Source organism: Mesoplodon bidens (genome assembly GCF_964165515.1).
Source record: "Mesoplodon bidens genome assembly, chromosome: 10".
Taxonomy (NCBI): Eukaryota; Metazoa; Chordata; class Mammalia; order Artiodactyla; family Ziphiidae; genus Mesoplodon; species Mesoplodon bidens.
In genome coordinates this window covers 92,149,801-92,172,890 of record NC_138172.1, presented here as the reverse complement: position 1 = coordinate 92,172,890, position 23,090 = coordinate 92,149,801, and the positions used below count along the sequence as shown (strand labels likewise).

The window sequence follows — 23,090 nt, the reverse complement described above, 5'->3', positions numbered from 1 at the left end:
CCTCTTACTAAAGTATCCCCTTTAGAGTTTAGGTGTTTGAGTGGAAAATTCTCCATTTTTGTCACTTTCATTAACAGCTTGGTTAAAATGTTTCATTAACATCTTGGTTAATAAACAGATGGTTTATTACAAGGTGAACATACTTCTATTCGCTTCCCAAATCAAGAGTTTCGTCAGTCACACCAGAAGCCTGTGTTCTCCATTCCAATGACAAACCCCCTGCTTCCCCCAAAAGTAATCACTCTCTTGACTTTGATAGTCACCACTTTAAAAAATGTCTTTAAGTGTACCTCTAGACACTATAATTTAGTCTTACTCTTTAATTTGATGTCTTTTTAAAAATACTTTATTGAAGTATAGTTGATTTATAATGTGTTAATTTCTACTGTACGGCAAAATGATTCAGTTAGACATATATATATATTCTTTTTCGTATTCTTTTCCATTATGGTTTATCACAGGATATTGAATACAGTTCCCTTTGCTATACAGTCAGACACTGTTGTTTATCCATCCTACATACATAATAGTTTGCATCTGCTCGTCTCAAACTCCCGGTCCTTCCCTCCCCTACACACCCTTCCCCTTGGCAACCACAAGGGGGAGTAGTATTCCATTGTGTATATGTACCACATCTTCGTCCACTCATCTGTCAATGGATATTTAGGTTGTTTCCATGTCTTGGCTATTGTGAACAGTGCTGCTATGAACATTTGGGTGCATGTTTCTTTTTGAATTATAGCTTTGTCCAGATATATGCCCAGGAGTGGAATTTCTGGGTCATATGGTAACTCTATTTTTAGCCTTTTGAGGAACCTCCATACTGTTTTCCATAGTGGCTGCACCCATTTACATTCCCACCAACAGTATAGGAGGGTTTCCTTTTCTCTGCACCCTGTCCAGAATTTCATATATGTAGACTTTTTAATAATGGCCATTCTGACCCGTGTGAGATGGTACCTCCTTGTAGTTTTGATTTGCATTTCTCTAATAATTAGTGACGTTAAGCATCTTTTCATGTGCCTGTTGGCCATCTGTATGTCTTCTTTGGAAAAATGTCTATTTAGGTTTTCTGCCCATTTTTTTATTGGGTTGTTTGTTTTTTGATAGTGAGTTATATGAGCTCTTTTAATATTTTGGAAATTAAGCCCTTGTCAGTCGCATCATTTGCAAATATTTTCCCCCAGCCTGTAGGTTGTCTTTTCATTTAATTTACGGTTTCCTTTGCTGTGCAAAAGCTTGTAAGTTTGATTAGGTCCCATTTTTAAATTTGTGTTTCTATTTCTATTGCCTTGGGAGACTGACCTAAGAAAACATTGGTACGATCTATGTCAGAGAATGTTTTGCCTATGCTCTCTTCTAGGAGTTTTCTGGTGTCGTGTCTGATATTTAAGTCTTTAAGCCATTTCGAGTTTATTTTTGTGTATGGTGGGAGGAGGGTGTGTTCTAATGTCATTGATTTACATGCGGCTGTCCAACTTTTCCAACGCCACTTGCTGAAGAGACTATCTCTTCTCCTTTGTGTATTCTTGCCTCCTTTGTCAAAGTAATTGACTACAGGTGTGTGTGTTTGTTTGGGGGCTCTCTATTCTGTTCCATTATCCATATGTCTGTTTTTGTGCCAACACCATGCTGTTTTGGTTACTGTAAGCTTTGTAATATTGTCTGAAGTCTGGGAGGGTTATGCCTCCTGCTTTTTTCTTTTTCCTCAGGATTGCTTTGGCGAATCTGGGTCTTTTATGGTTCCATATAAGTTTTAGGATTATTTTTTCTAGATCTATGAAAAATGTCATAGGTAATTTGGTAAGAATCACACTAAATCTGTAGATTGCTTTGGGTAGTATGGCCATTTCAACAATATTAATTCTTCCAATACAAGAGCACAGGATATCTTTCCATTTCTTTGAGTCATCTTCAATTTCCTTTATTAATATTTTATAGTTCTCAGCATATAAGTCTTTCACCTCCTTGGTCAGGTTTACTCCTAAGTATTTTATTTTTTGACTCGATTTTAAAAGGGATTGGTTTTTTACATTCCCTTTCTGATATTTCATTGTTAATGTAAAGAAATGCAACCGATTTCTGTATGTTAACCTTGTATACTCCTACCTTGCTGAATTCGTTTATCAGTTCTAGTAGTTTCTGTGTGGCGTCTTAGGGTTTTCTATATATCGTATCCTGTCATCTGCATATAATGACAAATTTACCTCTTCCCTTCCAATGTGGATGCCTTTTATTTCTTTTCCTGATTGCTGTGGCTAGGACTTCCAATACTATGTTGAATAGAAGTGGTGACAGTGGGCATCCTTGTTACAGATTTTAGTGTCCTGAAAATATTAGTCTAACTGTTCTAATGTATCATTTAGGATAATTTGATGTCTTTTAAGTCTCCTTTAATCTAATGGTTCTCCCCCTTCTTTTTCTTACAATTTATCTGTTGAACTCAGCTGTCTGATTGCAGGGCTCCCCACAGTCTGGATTTTGCAGACTGCACACTCATGGTGTTTTCAATGTGTCTTTGTCCTCTATTTCCTGTAAATTGGCAGTTGATCAGATTCAGGTTTAATCCCTTTGGTAAGACTACATTATTATCATGAATTTATGTATTTAAATTTATTTAATGGGTTTCAGTCCATTCTAATTATTTCCCTTATTGAAACTCAAGTTGTCCCATCTTTGGCCAATGCGGAGCCCCTTCAAGTTGGCTCCTGGGTCCTTTGGACATGACCCTAGAAGTCTTTAATAGTTCCTCTGCTCTTCAGTATGTCAAGATATTTTATGCTCATTCTATACATTTCCTTCCCCAGATCTAGAATCACCCATTTCTCCAAGTAGCCTTTGTTTCTTCAAGTGGGACTTGGTATTTCAAAACCACACTCCAAATGGTAAGAATGAGCACTGCTACTGAAAAGATGCAGGAAACTAGATAGATAGTTCATACTAATGATAATTACTCATTTTACCCCATATTACACATACATTCTCAAAATACTAATATTGCCACCATCAATATACTGAAAAGTTAAATTTTTGCCGGTGCTCCTCCCAAACTCCTTTCCAGTTTTACAGTAATTTTGTACCAATATTTCAGAATACAAATCCATCTCAGATTATACTTTTTGTGGCTCTCAGCTCCAAATCTTTGCTTGCTGTGCAATAATGGAGCTGAACTCTGTAAATACTTCTCCCATATCAGCTGGTTTAATGTTAGGCTTTGTTAGCAGAAGGTACTGTTGCAAGGAGGGGGCGGGGCCGGAGTAGGGGCAGGGAGGCACTGGAGGAGGAAGAGGCTTCTCTTTCTGATTCTCCTGTACTTATCTCCTTCGGCTCCTGCAGAGTGTGTGGTTCCTTTCAGCGGTGCCCAGTAGCCAACAACAAGCGGCAGCTTCCCAGGGCAGCTTCCCCCAGTTCACCGTTTTGTTTTTGTTTTTGTTTTTGCGGTACGTGGGCCTCCCACTGTTGTGGCCTCCCGTTGCGGAGCACAGGCCCCGGACGCGCAGGCTCAGCGGCCATGGCTCACGGGCCCAGCCGCTCCGCGGCATGTGGGATCTTCCCGGACTGGGGCACGAACCTGTGTCCCCTGCATCGGCGGGCGGACTCTCAACCACTGCGCCACCAGGGAAGCCCCAGTACACCGTTTTAGATGGCTTCATGGAGTGGTGTGCTGCTGGTATAGCACCTTCCTGTAAGTGGCTTCTCTGGGCACTCTGCGGTGAATTCTGATAAAGGCACCTTGCTGTGGCTAGTTCTCCAAGAACTCCAGAGAGGATTTCTAACGGGGCGCACTGAGGCCACAGCAGGGAGCCACAGTCATGCCCTCTCCAACAAGGAGGTGGATGGGGCATGGGGGCAAGGGTGCTTCTTGGCCATTCTAAGGGTGTTTCTTCGCCATTCTATTTCAGTTCAGGAGTGGTGGCTGTTCCCTGTATCTACTGTTCCTATATGGTAAGAATTCTCTTTGCCTTTTGCTCGTCAGCCTCCCTTTATTCCAATTCCATTAATATTCTTCATAGTGAATGTCCTCTGTTCAAATTATTGTGAAGTTTCTATCTCTTGACTGGACCCTGACTGAAACAAAGCCTCATTTAGTCTTGGTTCTACAAGTAATATTGAAAGTTTCACTAACTGTCTTTCTGTCACTGTCAGTAATTTTGGTTGCCGAGCTTCACCCCTCAGGAAGGACTCAAGTAACATTCTGAGTTCTTTCATTTTGATAACCAATAGGCTTTTATACTTTAAAGTCAGTTTTGCTGGATACAGGGTACTTGGTTCTCATTTTCTTTCTTTGAATATTTTAAATGTTTCACCATTTTCTCCTCACATAAAGTGTTAATGTTGAAGTCTTATGGTAATCCAATTTTCTCTCATAAATTTTTTTTGGCCTAAATGACCATTTTTCAAAATGTAAAGTCTAGTAATTTTACTGACTAGAATACATCTTGTTCATGCTCAGCGCTTTCAGGCGCACAGTATACTCTTTCAGTGTGAGGTTTCGAATATATATATAAATGTATATATGAATATATATGTGAATATATATAAATAGAATATATGTATTTTACTTCAGGAAAAGTTCTCTTGAATTATGCATCATATTCTGTTAGCTAGCTTTGGTTTTCTTTATCAAGAACTCTTAATCCATACACTGGATCTTCTTTACCTATCTTCAATATTTATCTTTTCTCTAAAATCATTTCTGTTTCTATATTTATTTAAAATCTCATTTTCAAATTCTAGTTCTCTTGGGCACCATCTGTATTTACTCCTGTGTTCCTTCTAGTTAAGTATTTTCTGAAACCACTTTTTCTCTTCTAATTCTTTACCAAGTTGTTACTTTCTGAGGTTTTTTTAATTTTGATTTTTTTTTTTTTTTGGCCGCATCATGCAGGACCTTAGTTCCCTGACCAGGGATGGAACCCGTGCACCCTGCATTGGGAGCATGGAGTCTTAACCACTGGACCACCAGGGAAGTCCCTATTCTGATTTTTCTTTCATGTCTTATATAATTTTCTTAATATCTTCACAGTTTATATCTGATTTTTTCCGGCATTAACACTATGCAATTTTGCATTTGTGATTTGATCCCACACTTGTATTTTGGGGTTTGTGGAGTTATCTGTTACCTAGTTTAGTTGTAAATGTTGCCCCATGCATTTTTGTTTTCACTATACAGTCTGTTTTGATGTGGTGATTCATGGAGATTCAAGATTCATGTACTGCCCTCTTTCCAGAATCCATTTATATTTTTGACTCATGAATACTTCCCTTTTTCTATCCCTGAGACTTTGGTCCTTGGCTGAGTATGATGGGAAGGGACTAGGGTTGATCAGGGTGTTGTTTAGATTAGCAGTGGTGCATTACATCACATCCTCATTCTTGAGTGATGATTTACTAGGTTGTCCAGGTTACATATATATATATATATAACTATATATATATAGTTACATACTCTGTACTATATATGTTCCACTATCTTTGGCATATTTTCACTTTTGACAATATGGCTTCCAGTCTAAATGTCATTTCTTTCTATTTAGGTTACGTTTTAACTGCTGCTATTTAAGATCATTATTTTTCTCTTTGCTTATATTCATCATATATGTGTTATATGTTTATGTTATTTTCCTAAAACTTGATGTGCTTCTTCAATGTAAAGAGTCATCTTCCTTCAATTCTAGAAAATTATTGGCCATTATTTCTTTTTCTCTCTTTTGGAATGCCTATTAAATGTACTGTTGAACCTTCTTATATTATGTAGAACCTCTGAATTTGTTGATTACAAAAGGCAATAATTTTATTTTTGCTTAAGCCAGTTAGAATTAGGTTTATCACCGAAACAGAAACACTCTTACTTTCTCAAAAGCAAAGTCAAAGAAAGAGAAAAACAGGTGATTCCTGAAGCTGTTATGATTATCTGTAACTAGATATCCTTGAAACCTAAACTACTCCTGAACTTTCTATGCAAGTCAATAAATTCATTTACTTTTTCTCCTTAAATCAGTTACAATTGGATTTCTGATAACTGCAGCAAAGAGTACTGATTAATATAAATGTCTGCTATGTGAGTGGCACTATGCCAGGTGCTACCTAATCAGTGGTATGAAAACAAAGACCAGTGTCTCCAATAACCACAATATTTTACACTCATTCCATGCCGTCTTCATTTATTTGTTCCTGCTTCTCCTTCCTCCCCTACCCAAACTTGGAATGCATGTTTAACTTTTCACAGCTGATTTTTTTAATTTTTGGCTGTGTTGGGTGTTCGTTGCTGCGTGCGGGCTTTCTCTAGTTGCGGTGAGCAGGGGCTACTCTTCATTGCGGTGCGCCAGCTTCTCATTGCGGTGGCTTCTCTTGTTGTGGAAGTGCCTCTTGTGTTGTGTTGTGCCTCTAGAAGTGCCGGGTTCAGTAGTTGCAGCACGTGGGCTCAGTAGTTTCAGCTCGTGGGCTTCATTGCTCCGCGGCATATGGGATCTTCCCGGACCAGGGATCCAACCCATGTCCCCTGCATTGACAGGCAAACTCTTAACTGCTGCGCCACCAGGGAAGTCCCAGAGTTGATTTTTAAAATCACATCTGTAAGGGTAACCTTTCTAGCAATAGGCCACCATTATCTTTCCCTTATTTTGGACTCATATTGGTATTGTCTTAAATAGGCCTTCGAGTGTTTCATGAAAGTCTTTCCCTTTAACCAAATCATTAGCTCCTTCAGGGCAAAAGTTAAGCCTTTTACTTTCATCTCCCAGAGCAAAGTCAAGAGTGATTATGGGAATCATTGTTAACAAGTATAACCCACAATACCTGGCCCCTGTAGATCTCCTGTATGGGTCTGGGGATACAAAGATATATTCCTATCACTTAACCAACTTAAGGACATAGGAAGGTGTATTAAACTATACTTATGTAAGGTGCCATACATAGTTCAGAGGAAGGGGAAATCGTCCCTGGGCTTAGATACTCAGAGGAGGCTCCAAAGCCCTGGGATATGAACGGGGCCTTGCCTTAACAGAAAATAAAAGGCAGGCACCAAAGGTTGAGACAACGGGTCTGAGGAAAGGCACAGTTTTGCTGAAGTAGGTTTGTGTCTGCAGCAGTGGAGAATAAGATATTATGGACACAGGTCAGCTCCAGGATAAGGACAGAGTCTAGCTCTTAAATCAACATAACTCCTCTTTTCTCTTACAATCAAGATGTCTGCCGCTGAGCCATACTCTCTTGATAGATCCCAGTGTGGTTTGGCTATTAAGTTCTTATCCTCTAAGGGGATATGCCTTATATCACCTTGAGTACAGATGGGCGAGGACCAGTTAACTGGAATGAACGCAGGCGGAAACAAGTAACAAGCCCTGTGCCTAGAGACCAAAACTGTCGCGGCCCCAAACAGAAAAGGCGGCGCCGAGCCCTGGGACTTCTCTCTGAAATCCCCTTCCTCCATCAGCTATTTCTCCCGGAGCAGCCTGAGTCCACATCCCGTGAGATTATCTGGAGAAGCCTCGGGCCTCCAACTTCATTAAAACCACAAGAGGTGTGTGTCTGGGGGACGGGTGATGATAGTCTGGGCCCCTCAAGCGATAAGCCCACGACGCCCGGCCGAGGAAGTCCCGCCTCCCAAGGCTCTGAGCACCAAGGCCCACTCTCACGCCCCGCCTCCTTGCTCCGCCCCGCGCCGGCGACGCCGACGAGGGGTGGGTTTCCGCTTCCGGTGGCGAATTGACGCCTGCGGCTGCGGCGGTGGCTACCGGGCCGTTGGGGAGGGGCCAGTGGGAGAGTGAGACGGCGCAGTGACAGGACCGCCGAGTGTGCTGCTGAGGCGAATGATGGCGGAGGGGCCGGAGAAAGCCCGAGGCCGCCCTCCCGGGCAGGACGACGGCGGAGGGGACCACGAGCCCGTTCCTTCCCGAAGAGGCCTTCCCGCCGCCGCCCCACGGCCCCGGGACGGGCCGCAGGCCGAACCCCAGGCTCCGGGCCGGCCCCCAGCCCCGGGCCTCGCTCCCCCCGCGGCCGTCGCCGAGGAGTCGGAGCCGCCGCGCGAGCCCGAGAGTGGCAGGGAGGCGGGCTCCGGCCCCGGCGCGGGCCTGCAGGCGCCGGCAGGCTGCGAGGCGCCCGAGGCGGCGACGTCGCGGGAGAAGCCGGCGCGGCTGAGCGCCCGCGAGTACTCCCGGCAGGTGCACGAGTGGCTGTGGCAGTCCTACTGCGGCTACCTCACCTGGCACAGCGGCCTGGCCGCCTTCCCCGCCTACTGCAGCCCCCAGCCGCCCGCGCCTAGCTACCTCGCGGGCGCCGGCGCCGGCGCCACCGCTGCCCCGGCCGCCGGGCCGCCGCCCCTGCAGCTGGGCTATTACAACCCCTTCTACTTCTTGAGCGCCGCGGCCGCCGGGCCCGAGCCGCCGGCCTCCGCCGGCCTCACCGCCTCGGCTCCGGTCGCCGGCCCGGGAGCCCGCGCGCCTCACGTGCAGCCGCCGGCCCGGGCAGCCCCCGCGACGAGGGTAGGACCCGTCGCCGCCTCGCGAGCCCCGAGCGAGACCGGGCGGCAGGCAGGTGAGAGGCTCTTCGGGGAGCGACCTGGGGGCGGGGCCGGCGGGCCCCTCTCCGCTGTCACCGCTGCCGCGCTCGCCGTGGCTTCTGCGCGTCTGTCAGCTCGCAGGGTGTACCGCGCGGCCCCGCGTGCGCCTCCCCTTAGACCTAGCGCTCCGAATCGGTTCCCTGGCTCCCCGGTCTGGTGGTTTCCACGTGCAAAGAAGCCTTTGCTCCTCAAAGCGTCCTCTTAGCCTTCGTCTCCACGGTGTGGAGTGAGATCCGAAGCTTAATTCACTCTCAGACGGCAAACCCGGCTTGGGGGTAGGGGAAGTTTTGACTGATGATGCTGGAAAGAATCCAGACATGGATGTATTACCTATATTATCTATAGTTAATATGATAACTGTTTTGTGAATTAGGGACAGTGGAACTGACGGATATTAAAGCTTTTCATTAATGCAAATGGAATTATGAACCTTTGGGCCTTGGCTTCATCTTGTGTGTTGTATGTTTACTTCTGTATGGGAATTAGAATATTCTGAATCACTTACACTTTTTAGTGTATTATTTAGACTGTTTGTTTACTTTATCCAGCCACAGATAATATGGGACAAGACCTAGTTGCCTGAATTTGATTCAAAATTTAGGATGGCAGCTTGATAATCCCTGGATTTGTTACATAGAAAGCAAGACAGACTAAATAAGGGGTAAGATGAGGGGCACAGGGATTTACTTCGTACCGTCTACACTTGCTATTTTGCTTAAAAAGTTTAATTTTGTGTCATTGGCTTGTAATCACCTGGAGTCTCATTTGAATCCCTAGTGAAATGTATTGAGTACTTGAAATAATGAAATTTATCTGTGAAATCATTTCTAAACGTTAAGGGGGTGAAAACAAGCTTTAAACTGCTCAGTAAATAGTGAAGTAGCGTTGCTGTTTTATTAACATGCCCTATTGAAGTCAATACCAATAATTGTTGCAGTTATAAAATTTTTTTTTATCAGCAAGTTGTACCTTGACTTTACATTCATTACCTAGCTTGGGTTCCAAGGCCTATGTACAACGATTAGTTTTCCTAACTTTTCTTTTTTTTTTTAAATTTACAGGTAGAGAGTATGTTATTCCATCCTTGGCCCACAGATTCATGGCAGAGATGGTGGACTTCTTTATTCTCTTCTTTATAAAAGCAACCATTGTCTTAAGCATTATGCACCTCAGCGGAATAAAGTAAGTTAAGGCCACTTGCAGAAGGGTTTTAATGTCCACTGTCTAGAGATCTTGCTTTAATTTTTTTCTCATGCCTGCAAGTGACTATATGGATAATCTGTGTGGCAGTGTACATGATTTCTTTATAGGAGCTTTGTTGGATTTGCTTTCTTGTTGGTTTTAAGAAATAACTACAAAAGGAGAAAAACACTTAATTCTGCAAGATGTGGGGAATTTAACTTATCAAAAGTAGGTGAAAGGAACCTCCAACCCTGGTTTGATTTTATTCACTATTTTCTTAGGCCAGTTGCAAATTTTTCTCTTACAATCGTTTTCAGAGTGGAGTATCTAAACACAAAGGCATAAAGAGGTTTTGGTAGATGAACTATTAATAATCAGCTAGATGGCATTTCCAAACGGGGTTGCATATATTGTCAGGCAAGTTCCAAGTGAACTGCAAAGTGAGCTCTTTATGTGAATAATCTTCCTTTCAGATTAACAATCATAATAGCAGTTATCACTTGCTAAGCACTTTCCGTGTGCTAGGCTTTGTATGGATTCTTAATCTTGCCACCACTGTAAATTAGAGGTTAATATCTCCATTTTATAGAGATTGAAATTTGGGCTTACAAAAAGTTAAGCCCAGAATTTACAAAGGCAGTAAGTCACAGTCAAGTTCAGACCCTGGTAATTAAATTTCAGGGCCCCTGCCAGGAGCCTGAATGTTACTATGATTCTTCCCTGTCTCTCCCTCCCTTACGCCCTACACATCCCATCAAGTACCAGCTAACTCTGTTCAGTCTCTTGAATAACCTTCAGCCCATACCATTTCCTTTTCACTGTCAGAATTTCATTTTTCATCATTGCTTCTCCCTAGTCCAGTCACTGCCATCATTTGCTTTGATTATAACACAAGTCTTCTAACTGGTATCTCAGTTTACTGTCTCCTGTTTTATCTCAATTCAGTCTCTGATAGAAAACCAAAGAGATCATAAATTCTGATTCTGCCACTCTCCTGCCTTAAAATCCTTCAATAGTTTCTCATTGCCATCAGGGTAAGTCTTATTAATGTCCTCATATATTTTAACAGATACCCTTATTTCTTAATCACTCACCTCTCACACTTAGTTATTTGAGCCACATTGAACTGCCTACAGCTTCCATCATACTCTTGCTTAAAGGCTCTCTCTCTTGTTAGTCCCTCTCTCTGAAATTTCTCCCTTCTTAGTCTGGCCAACTTCTCTCATCCTTCAGATCTCACCTTAAATGTCATTTTTGGGAAGCCTCCACTAAGTTAAGTGTGCCTGGTACGTGTCTCCAAGTACCCAATGGTTCTCTATTATAGCCCTTTTCCCACTTCATTATTATTTATTCTGCTTTACCTACTGGGTTAGCAGCTCTGTGAAAGCAGAGACCATGTTGAATTCACTTGCCATTTTATCCCCGGGGCTAGTACAGCGCCTGCTCAGGGTAGTGCTGCTTATTTGTTGAATAAGCTAATGAATATTTTGTGAAACTAGACAGTTGGAAACCTAAAGATTAGTTTAGAATTTCAATTAAAGTTTTTGATTTACACTAATGAAAAAAAATCAATGCAACTGCTCTGGTAACTAATTCTTTGTAACCGAAAACTATTTTTTGTAGGGATATCTCCAAGTTTGCTATGCATTATATAATAGAAGAAATAGATGAAGACACATCAATGGAAGACTTGCAGAAAATGATGGTTGTGGCACTTATATACAGATTATTAGTTTGTTTCTATGAGGTAAGCTACTGACTTCAGCAAATATTAATATTTAACAATCTAATTTTAGATTATCAGCCCAAGACAAAAAAGTAGTGGAGATTTTTGTTTTTAATCATGTATTTGTCAAATGTCTTTATTTTTTTCTAAATTACCTTTAACATAATACTTTCCAAGTTAAAACTTTTGGAATGGAGACATTTTTCAGTTTCTTTGTAATACATTTCAGTCTTGTTGTCCAAAAATATATTGTAAGTTGGTTGTGGAACTTGAAATGCGTCTTTCCATGGAAGCAACTTGCTAAAAAATATAATGGGTCATAGAGAAATATTACAGTAGATATCTTGTGGTATTGAAGATGTTAGAGACCTGCAGAAATGCATTAAAAGGTTAACCCTTAAGTATTCTATGAAATTCTTCCAACTTGAAAAATTTTAAACATGAATCATATGGCAGGAAAATTTACCTTTAAAATTGGTATAGTTGAGCCAGTAAATTATTATAAAATTATCCTTCTTTCTTTAGATAATTTGCATTTGGGGAGCAGGTGGAGCCACCCCAGGGAAGTTCCTGCTAGGGCTTCGAGTTGTGACATGCGATACGTCGGTGCTTATTGCGCCAAGTCGGGTTTTAGTGATTCCTTCCTCAAATGTTAGCATTACAACGTAAGTTCTTTTTTTTAGCCTAATGTATTATGTACTTATGAATTGTACTGATTACTTAAAAATTATTTTCATAAGTTATACCATTTGATAAAAGTATTTTTAGGATGTTGGTTCTTCATGGCATATAATAGGCTTAATTTATTAAGTTTAAAACAAAGTTTGAATGTTTTCAATGATTATAGACTCCTCTTCAGTATACATCTTCAAAGGTAAGCATTTTATGAACTGTAGGTCACAATAATGAGAGGAGGATTTGGGCGTGGCTGCTCTCTATGTCAGTGCTCCAGGCCTACCTTTATTATTCTCTAGATCTGTGGATATTGGAGTTTAGTTACTGCTCTGCCTTGAAGCTTCCATTTGGTAATACCTGTCATTATCCCATCTTGAATAGGCAATAAGAATTTTGACAGCTATACATGCGTGCATCCTGCTCCTAAGTGATAGAGCTTGTAATACTTCCAGTACTCATGGCTAGCGTTGGCATCTGGCTCTGGGGGAAGGTACAGATAGTGATAATGGAAGTTGTGGAGGTGAGTAGGTGGTAATCAGTTGAGCAAAACAGGATACTGGCTGGAATTGCTGCCAGGATGATTCAGAGTTGGGTTGTTTAAACAAGAGACTCTAGAAAAAGCCTTGAATTTGCTCACATCTTCAAAATTTCCTTACATTTTTGTGATTCTAATAACCCTGGCTATTACTTTTAATGAGTCAATAATGGCTAATATTTATTGAGCACCTCATAAACCAGCACTGTTTTAAAAACATTGCATATGTATTAACTAAGTTAGGTACTATTACCCTCTTATTACAGATGTGTAATACAACTAGTAGTTGGTAGAAAATGTATCTGAAACCAAGCAGTCTGGATTCAGAGCCCACACTCAGCTGCTGTGTTATCCTATAACCGTTCAGTGCACTGAAAGGCAGAAATCTAATGTTAGTAGGACAATTCTCCATTCTGAGCTACTGTTGAAAGCTTTCCTTAATCACAGAAGCCCACAAAGAAAGATCTGATAAACAAATACAGTAATTTGAAATGCTGGTGCTCTTCATAGAAGGTACAAAATGGGACTGCGTAAGGGTACTCAGTTTAGAAGATAGTGAGAACACTAAAGTATAGAGGTACTAAAAGTAGTGAGTGACTATAGAAAGGGTAAGTAAAGGGAATAGTTATTCTAGTCTTCTGTCAAAATACTAGAAAATACTGTAAACTTTTAGCTCACACTCTAAGACATACCATTGCTTTTCATGTGTAAGTTCTAAAGTCTAACTTTTATGTTACGAAGTCTTTAGAACTAGCCCAGGTGGTTTGATCATACTTTGATAACTGAATGTCTTTCAGGTGGCAAAGGTTAAAACCGTTAATTATACTTTGAATATGTTTTAAATACATCTTGAACTTGATAGAATACAATTAATCTATATGTAGTTGGTATACGACTTAATCTGTTTTTTGGTGTTTTTTTTTTGCTTTAATTTTTTAGGTCCACTGTACGAGCTTTGATCAAGAATTTTTCTATTGCTTCTTTTTTCCCTGCTTTCATCACACTGCTGTTTTTTCAGCATAATCGAACAGCCTATGACATTGTAGCAGGAACCATTGTGGTAAAAAGAAATGGGGTCAGATGATGCCCCAAAAAGCCCTGAATTCCATACTCTCTGGAATAATGACAAGACTAAATTATATATCAAGGCCATCAGTATCCCTGGGTTACATTAACTGATGATTTAGAAATTAAAGCAGTCGCTCCAGTGCGATGCAGGTGACTATGCTGAAAGTATTGATTTTACTTGAATGTCAAAGAAAGAACTTTTCCAGAAGAAAAACCTGTTAAGTAAGTTCAAGTGTTAAAATTTTTAGATTGAGCCAAAGGCAAGTGGTGTCATAATCAACAACGGACAGTATATACTTAAGGTCTAAGGTATTAGAACTTGCTGAAAGCATTTTCAGCTTTGAAATCTCCAAATGAAACTTTAAAAACTTATTTTGGTTTATCCCAAAATGATGGAAAATGTCCAGTTGTGTTTTGTGAACACACTCATCTTTTAGTTAACACTTCTTGAGGAAACTTTTGTCTTTGCTCTTTGGGGGGAGGGAGTGGGGACACACATTTGATGAGCCACTTAGCGCCCATCCCAGGAGCTGGTGAGTTAGCTGCGAGAGAGAGGGGAAAGTGAGGCCGGCCTAGCAGCTCCCTGACTTGAAATTTTAAAATCTGTACTGCAGTTTACTGCAGGAATGTGTAACTTTATAACTATTCTTAATGCCTAAACATGTATTTGGGGGCAGATTTTGCATGATGATGAAAAAGTATTAAGTCATATTGCTATCTTATCCTTGATTTTTTTTTTTTTTTTTAAAGAAAAAGGTTAAGTTAGTGATTGCTTTTAATGGGGTTGGGGGAGAGGGGTAAGTTTTCACTGTAAATTTAAATTGAAACTCATGTGCAAGTGTTTTCAGTGCCCTAAATCAAACCATAAATATGTGGGGAAAAGCAGTCCTATCAAATTGTTGCATATTTACTGTAAAACAATATTCCCAGTATGTGCACAGCATGAAGAAAGTATTAGTGCTTTTCAGTGTTCTGAATATAACTTCTCTTTATATACAGGATATTCATATACTAGTTTCCTTTTATTATATTATATTGTTCCATAACTTTTGAAGCATCAAGGAATTAAATAATCTTAGCATTTCATGATTAAATACTAGTAGCCTGTGAAATACTTACCAGTTTTCCCGTTAGGCACTGTTCTCTGTAACAAGGAAGAGTAGCATTTCCAGACATTATTCCAAGTTCTTTGGTTCTGTGGGCCAACAGCTCATTTGGGGCCTGCCAGGGATGATGTTTTTGAGGGAAATGTTAAGTAACACTTTGTGTATTGCCATTTTAATTTATTCTTCGATTGCACAGTTGTAGAGTTTTAAGTGTGTGTATGTGCTTTTGTTAGATGGCCCAGTTAGCTGTGCTGAGGTATATCTGAACTAAAAGTTCTGTTTCTTAGGCATTTTCTGCATCTGTTATTTTCCCCAAAAACACTAAACTGTGTTGAACAGTTCATAACTAGGGTGCTTACAGGATCAATCTAGGCTTTATTTTGGTCTTAACAGCAAATACATTTGCTATTACTATATCAGTTTTTAAAGTGGTTTTTTTTTTGACATTTAAAATGTGAATATTTTCAATTTGTTTATAGAAACCTTAACAGTGTCCTTAATGCCTTTTCTTATTGTAAAATTTCATAAACCATGAACCATGGTTTATAATTTCATGAAAACCATGAGCCATGGTTTATGGTTTTCATAAACAATGTTTTTCAAAATAACTTTATAGTAAATCCATCACAGAAAGCCTATTAGTTAAATGTGTCAAAATACTAAACAGATCGTTCACCTGTTTCTGGGAAGAGAAAGTGTTATGGCCCTTCACAGTAAACAAACCAAAACCATCCACTAACTTCTTAAATTAGAGGAGAAATTATTAGGAAATATTACATAAACTTACCAATTAGTAGTGTATACATTAGGATCAGTGTATACACCCCCTTTGCCCGATTGGGAATTGGGAGTTGAAATGTACCCTTCCGACACGTAGCTCTGGAATACACCTTTAATGTGTAATTTCCTCGATGGTTCACCACTTAGGCTATTTTTATACAGTAAACAAAAGGAAATACATAGTCCAGTTTTATACTTTAATATCTATGTAGATGCATTTCTCAGGATTCAAGTTACACTATGTAGCCCTATCAAGTAAAAAGTGTTACTTTGCCTTTACAACAAAATCCAAGTCTGTTTATGAATTCAGCACTTAGGGAGATTTTTGATTCCCAAGTTGGGGGGAAAAAATGACAAAATGGGGAAGAAGGGGGAGCCACGTGTTTTTCTCTTGGGGCTGGGGCCTCCCTATTTTCAGTATACTTTATTATATTTCATTTACAGAAATGCTGAATTTTCTGTGTCAAGACAGAATTCTCATACGGAAGCTCTACAGCCTAAAAAGGCAAAAAGAAAGTTGTCTTCATAGTATTAATATTCTTCATCACTTTTACAATAATAAGGGAACAGAAATTAGGAGTCATGCTGAGAATACTATTTCAGTGAACATACTGTATATAAAACCACAGGTCATGCAGTTAATTTAGTCACCTAGAAACTCTGTTATGAAATGTGCAGCCTGAGTGGCTCCTGCACCTTGAGAAAAGTCTGACATACTAAATGCACGCTGGGCTGAGTTAGGTGAGTGGGAGCGGCGGCAAGCAAGCTGTGCTTTTAGGGAGTCTGTGGCTAGAGAGGAAGCCAGCACCTGTGTGGCACTGCTTCAGAAGTTACTTCTTTCTCCCTAAACAGTCACCTAGTTTCTCCCAAATACTTAGGATTGAAAAAACATTATTATTTGAGGGCTTTGTCTAAGTTTATAAAAGTCTTTAATGTTTCAAATGACAGTAAAAATTGTTCTAACTCTAAAAGAAGGATTTTTTCCCTTAAGTGACTTGTTTGGGCGTTTCACTTAGGCATAAATATTTCCAGCAAAAGGAAGACAGGAGTTGAAAAACTACTTGGGAATAAAAGGGCTTTTTGATGGGAATGTATTAACTTTTTTTATTCTATACTTATCCCTATGAAAACAGGCTGTTGTTCCTTTTAAAGAATATTCCTAAATAATAGCAGTATTCCTAAAATCAGGCAAATACTTCAGTTACTTGCCATTTCCCACCACCACCCCCAGCCCATACCAAAGGCCAAAATCTTTGCAATACGTGCTTCCCTGGGTAAAGTTCCTTATCTCAAGCTGTGTGCGTATTTCTTTGCAGTTCATTAGAGTATGGCTTGATCCACAAACAGTATCTGATGGCCTGCCTATAAATGAAAATTCAACATTCTATTTTTAATAATTTGCCACCAATTTGTATTCTTTGTCTCAATAAATACCTGGTCGCCAATGCTTTTGTGTTTTGCCTGTTTCTTTGAGGTTTGCTCCAGAATCTCTTGCTTCCAAATACAGCTGCTCTAGCATTCTCTGCCTTCAGGAGATGAATGCTTTCAGAAATAGAGGTCTATCAAAAAAAAATCATCCACTTTGAGATATATTCTTTTAGCAAGTCACTCAGAAGTTAGCTGTTGATGACTAAGCTTTTAATATTAAACTAATCCTGTCCGTTCCTTAAAGTTGTTAACCATTCCAACCGAGGTGCAAGATGCTAAGGACCCACGTTACACATGAGGAACCAGAAGTCAGTCTCATAGCTAGGAGAAGACTGAGCTGGGCAATTTGATCCTAGTCTGGTCTTGTAAGCATTCCCTATTCAGCCCTTTACAAACAAAACAAGGAAGGACACACAACAGGTTCCTCGAGAAACACAAAGATAATAAAGGATAAACTTAAATGTAGTTAAACTGTGGCATGGTCTGAATCCTGTAGACAATGTGCTGTTAGGACCTCAGCCATGAACTACTACACATGCTGGAAACCACAGTGGATGTCTGAGGTAAGCTTATAAAAGTTGCCCTATATTACAAGGAAATGAAAGCTCTGACATGGTATGTATAGCTGGTGTGTGTAGCTAGACCCAACACACCCATTTTTCTCAATGTTACTGTACCAAATTCGTCAGTTTCCAAACAGGCCCAGCACATGACGTACTGATACAATTAAAGAAAAACATAAGTTCTTCCCCAGGCTAAACCAGGAAGTTTATGGCCTGGTTACAAATTGCTAAAATTAGTCCAACATTTATTTCAAGTAATAAAACCCTAATTCCATGAATAATTCCAAGAGAAATTTGTAACAAATAGCTAAAGACTTATTTCAGTTGTCTGAATTGTACTTCTTTTTCTTAATGCCCCAAACTGTAAATTACTAAAAAGTCAACCTACCACTTGAGAGTGGCATGCCTGGACCTCATGCATCAGAAGTCTTCCAGGTGCTCACGTAACGATTTTGGGCCCTACCTGGCCCCGGTGATGCATCAATCTCTGGTGAGCACGTCCCAGGATACATACATTTGGCCCACCTCACCAAGCATGTTGATGTACATTCAGTGAGAACAACGGACCCTGTTGTAAATCAAATTATATAAACATACCTGATTATTCCATCTTTCTGCATATGCCTTTCTTACCTTCAGAGATTATTTTCAGTTAAAAACAATTCCTCATTGATCCAGCACGAGAAGTGGGCTTTTATTGTTTTCTTTCCATAACGTTTCCCCTTCTTCCACAAACAGTGCTTGACTTCTTTCATTTGTGTATAGAGCATGGAACCCAAGGCTGCTATTACAGCCACAGGGAGTGGGTCTACAGCCTGCACCAGTCTGACGAAGAGATACCTCTTCCGGGCTTAAGAAGGGACTGATTTGAGGCTGGAGCTGCTACCACAAATGTTTTCTATAGCTGCCGTGTGCAGCCTGAGAGTTAAAGCAGTTGAGATGAAAAGACAAGTCCTATCTAAGTCCCAAATACTCTAGCCCTAGAGATCTCAGTTCTGGGGGCCAGGAGATTTCATTTATAAGATAAGCCACCCTAAGTTTGGTTTTCAGTTACTTGCTTAAAAAAAAAAAAAGTGCTAAGTAAAATGAAATATTTCCAGCACATTTTTAATGAAAAATCTTTCCCAGAATAGAAAGCCTAATATTCCCATCCATATCGACCTAAAGAATGGCTAAGAGTGAAGGAACATGCAGTTTAGTTAGGCATTAACTTCTCAGCATCAACACCCCACAGGTTTCCAGTTTACTTCTTTTAGCATTCACCATCATCTGCCCCCAAAGAGGTTCATGTCAAATGTATATTATTTAATAAGGTGAGAATTATAAATACAAAATTCCTACTCCGAAACCAGCATTTGATGATGGCCTAAGACATTTTCAGTAAGAGAAACCATGTCACTGGAAACACAGAAAAGCTCTTAAACATTTTAAAGTACTGAATTTAACCACAAGTTCAGCAAAATAAAAGTCGCCACAGAATAATATGTACAAACTGAAGAACACAATTATCAAACTCTGTCCCAAGAGCACTTTTATGGACCATAAGAAAGAAATCTAGTTTTAAAAAATCGATAAAATAATCCAAAAGAAATTCCACAAAATGACCACTGAAGTTTTTGTGGGCTATTTTGGGCATCCATCTCCAAGAACTCTATCAATAAAACACTGTCTAGTCACCTATCAAGGAAGATACAAACAGAAATGGCTGCGTGTGTTTATTTTCAACTTTTAAAAAGGTATGTCAATTTATATGCAAAGTAGGTGCAATTCCTAGCACCAGACATAACGCAGGGTTACCTTCAGACACTTCCCCTTCACTTAGGCGTTGTCCAAATCACTTCAATGTATTCTTCAGAATTTTTCTTCTGACCATTGTTAACCTTCATATAAAGGTTCCCTTCCACTAACACTCATACCTTCACTAGGATTTAACACTAGAACAAAACGTATTTCATAACTTTTTATTGATGGCATTTATCCCATGGTTTAACATGTTAATTATACTGTAATAAACATGGCTTTAATATTAAACTTTTCCTTATTATCCAAAGTCACCACAGTCCATTTCAGTAAATATAAAAATATATGCTTAATACTTTGTACAATACTGGTTTTTGGTCCAAACAAAAACTGGATCAGAAAAGCCAATAAACTCACTTTAAGAATCCCCAATTTTTTTTTTTTTAAGATTTCCAAATGGATTTAGGCAACTTTGAATAATGGGATTTACATAATAAAATCTGAGACAAGACTAAACAACAAAAAAACCTTTCTAACACAAAATTAAAATTTCAAGTTCACAGACTTATGTTATGCCAAAAAAGTACAGAAACAAAACTGTATTTACACAAGTTTTATAATAAAATAATGAAAAAGGCAAGACAGGTGATAGTCAGAAGAATGCCAATATAGAAATAGCATATAACTATTAAATGGAGAACGAACTAGATCTAACAAGTCCTTAGCATGGACCATTCTTTAATCAGGCTTTTCCTCTATCAGAAAATTTTAGTGCACAATACACCCAACTCACTCACTTCACACATACACCAGCACAAACTCAGCATAGAAATCATTCATTTCAACATCCTCTAATCTATACAGAATTCCTCAGATATAATTACAATTTCAGTGCGTTCCATAAAACGCACATCAACGCACATGGTGATGCAGACAAAGAGGTTGTATACAAAGCCATTCTCTCGAGCGGGCTTGATTCCTGGGTTCAGCCAGCCTATGTCAAACCAGTGAATAATTTGCTGGATCATAAAACATTTTTGCTGAAGAATGAGTCACCAGTCTAGCTATTATTTTTTTAAAAGGGGGTGGGAGAAGTGAAGTTGGGGCTTCTGTAAAGAAAAAAGGAGGAAAATTCCAAAATTAAAGATCTGACTTCAGATAACCCAGCACATAGTACAATCCAGAATCTGAAAGTAGGGCACCAGCTGTTGTTAAAACAGTGTTTACAACAGCATCAAGACCTTTATTTCCTGCGTCTAACAGCAGTCTTTATCTTGCGACCAGAAACTGAAGTTCCAGAAGAAGAGAAGGAGTTTTTCCCATTTGACCTGTGAAAAACAAAAACTCTGTAATGTGACATGATGCTCAGATGAAAGTTCACAATCATAACGCTAAATGTGACTGGTGATGGGGTGGGGGACACTACTTTCTGCTATACCTCATACCCGAGACAGACAGACAGACACCTCAACTATACTGCACCTTGGTGATTCTATACACACACACACACAAACACACACCCTCATTATGTTAAATTCTCCATTTCAACAAAAAGCTCTCTTACCCCACAGTAAACGCCGCTGGAGGCTGGCTGAACTGAAAGCCCCCCGAGCCAGAGGGCTGGGCTGCGGCTGCAGGTGTGCTGGCATTTGCACCGAACGTGAACACTCCTGATGGATTATTGTTTGTGAAGTTGAAATTTGTAGCAGCACTGCTGCCAAACTGGAAAACAGAACCTGCAATAGATGAAGCAGAAAAACTTTATTAAGGTAAAAATGATGGTTCTTCTAGTAAGGACTCTGACCTTTACATACAAAAACCTGTAAAGGGTTAAAGCTCTTATGGTCACTTAAAGAAAATGAAGTATTTTCTCCACTCACACAATATATACCTGACACCCTCAAACAAGTGACCCAACTCACCCATGACCAAGGAAAAAAGGGCAGAGTGGACTTTTCGCTAAGACCGTGGAATCAACAAACATACTTACCTCTATCTTCTTCAAAATTATGTTAAAATAACAGTAAAGGGAATTTTACAACAAATGGAGAGAGGAGACAACACAACAAACTTTTGAAGCTGGAAGGCTAACTGGAGCCAAGTACGAAACCAGCAGCAAGGGGAAGCACAGAGGCTTTCCATTCACACTGAACATACCCAAAAGGTTTAGGTTCCAGGTACTTCTGGAAGTGAGAATGAAGGTGTGACTGGAAAAAAAAACAACAGCAGAATGGTAGAGGATCTGTTTAAGAAGCAGGTACCTAGCAATCCCTCACCAACACCAAACAGGATAATAAATCCCCTCTACCCAGCAGAAAAATAGAACTTTAGTCTCTGGAGAGGCCTCTGGACCAGGGGACATCACACATAAAGGCAAGAATACCATATTGAAAACAGAAGGATTCAGAGTAGGTTGATACAATGAATATTGAGAGCTGCAGCCTTCTGCCCTGACGCAGCTCCCAAAACACTGGCAACCAGGAGTATATATACCCTTCAGGAAGGAGACTGGAGGAGTCTTCTCTGGGGAGTCTGGCAGTCTGAAAGGAAAGCTCTAAAGATACTGTACTAGCATCCAGTTCTTCCCAAGAGGACAAGCCAGTTAGATAAACCTACAACGATATTCAAGATCTGCAAGCCCTAACCACATACAATGAGTTATCGAGTGGTATTTCGGTGTCCTGCACTCATAAAGTTATAAGTAGAATGGAAGAAAATATTTGCAAACCATATATTTGATAAAGGGCTGATATCCAAAATACATACGAACTCCTACAACTCAAGAACAAACCTCCCCCCACCAACAAACCAAAACCAAAACCAAACCAAAAAACCCCTCAAATAACCCAATTAAAAAACGGGCAAAGGGGGCTTCCCTGGTGGCGCAGTGGTTGGGAGTCCGCCTGCCGATGCAGGGGACGTGGGGTCGTGCCCCGGTCCGGGAGGATCCCACATGTGGCGGAGCGGCTGGGCCCGTGAGCCATGGCCGCTGGGCCTGCGCATCCGGAGCCTGTGCTCCGCAACGGGAGAGGCCACAACAGTGAGAGGCCCGCGTACCGCAAAAACAAACAAACAAACAAAAAAGATAAGAAATAACAAGTGTTGGCAAGGACGTGGAGAAAAGGGAGCCCTTGTGAACTGTTGGTAGAAATGTAAACCGCTGCAGCCACCATGGAAAACAGTATGGAAGTTCCTAAAAAAGTTAAAGATAGAACCACCATATGATCTAGCAATGCCATTCTAGGTATTTACCCAAAAGACTTGAAACTAGGCTCTCAAAAAGATAGCTGGACTCTCTCATTCATTGCAGCATTATTCACAATGACCAAGATGTAGAAACAACCTAAATATCCATAGACAGATGCACAGATAAAGGAAATGACATATATACATAAAATGGAATATTAATCTTGCAATATGGGAAAACATGCACGCATCTGGAGGACATAAGTGAAATAAGCCAGTCACAGAAGAACAAGTACTACATGACTTCACTTCTATGAGGAATCTAAAATAACCAAATTCACAGAAGCTAAAAGAATGGTGCCTGCAGAGGGCTTGGGAGTAGGAAGAAATGAGGAGCTGCTATTCAAAAGGTATAAAGTGTCAGTCATGCAAGACGCGTACATTCTAGAACTCTGCTGCACAATACTGTGCCCAGAGTTAACAACACTGCATTGCACACTTAATTTGTTGAAAGAGTAGATAGATCCCACATTAAACATGC

The 23,090-nt window shown here is 40.2% G+C and overlaps 2 protein-coding genes across 3 annotated transcripts in view; one reads left to right on the top strand and one right to left on the bottom strand.

The window, feature by feature from the left end:
• The first annotated feature begins 7,722 nt into the window (after positions 1-7,722).
• Positions 7,723-17,077, top strand: FAM8A1 (family with sequence similarity 8 member A1). Of its 2 annotated transcripts, XM_081247789.1 has the most exons (5): positions 7,723-8,535; positions 9,622-9,742; positions 11,366-11,489; positions 11,994-12,133; positions 13,618-17,077. In XM_081247789.1, the coding sequence occupies exons 1-5, from the start codon at positions 7,812-7,814 to the stop codon at positions 13,760-13,762; spliced, it is 1,254 nt and encodes a 417-aa protein (XP_081103915.1). In that variant the 5' UTR covers positions 7,723-7,811; the 3' UTR covers positions 13,763-17,077. The 2 variants fall into 2 exon arrangements, with proteins under 2 accessions (XP_081103915.1, XP_081103916.1); XM_081247790.1 differs by lacking the exon at positions 11,994-12,133.
• A 1,632-nt stretch (positions 17,078-18,709) lies between these two features.
• NUP153 (nucleoporin 153) overlaps positions 18,710-23,090 on the bottom strand; it is an 80,258-nt gene continuing 75,877 nt past the window's right edge. Inside the window, exons 21-22 of the mRNA XM_081247788.1 lie at positions 20,928-21,099; positions 18,710-20,691 (exon numbers count right to left, since the gene is read on the bottom strand). Of these exons, the coding sequence (XP_081103914.1) occupies positions 20,607-20,691; positions 20,928-21,099 (257 nt within the window). The 3' untranslated portion in view covers positions 18,710-20,606. The remainder of the gene's footprint in view (positions 20,692-20,927; positions 21,100-23,090) is intronic.

What these genes read in the sequence shown, in the direction of transcription:
- FAM8A1 (XM_081247789.1), top strand. Translation starts at nt 7,812, where the DNA reads ATGATGGCGGAGGGGCCGGAGAAAGCCCGAGGCCGCCCTCCCGGGCAG. An exon ending in ATGCACCTCAGCGGAATAAA is followed by an intron (nt 9,743 to 11,365) that starts GTAAGTTAAGGC and finishes TATTTTTTGTAG; the next exon opens with GGATATCTCCAAGTTTGCTA. An exon ending in TCAAATGTTAGCATTACAAC is followed by an intron (nt 12,134 to 13,617) that starts GTAAGTTCTTTT and finishes TTAATTTTTTAG; the next exon opens with GTCCACTGTACGAGCTTTGA.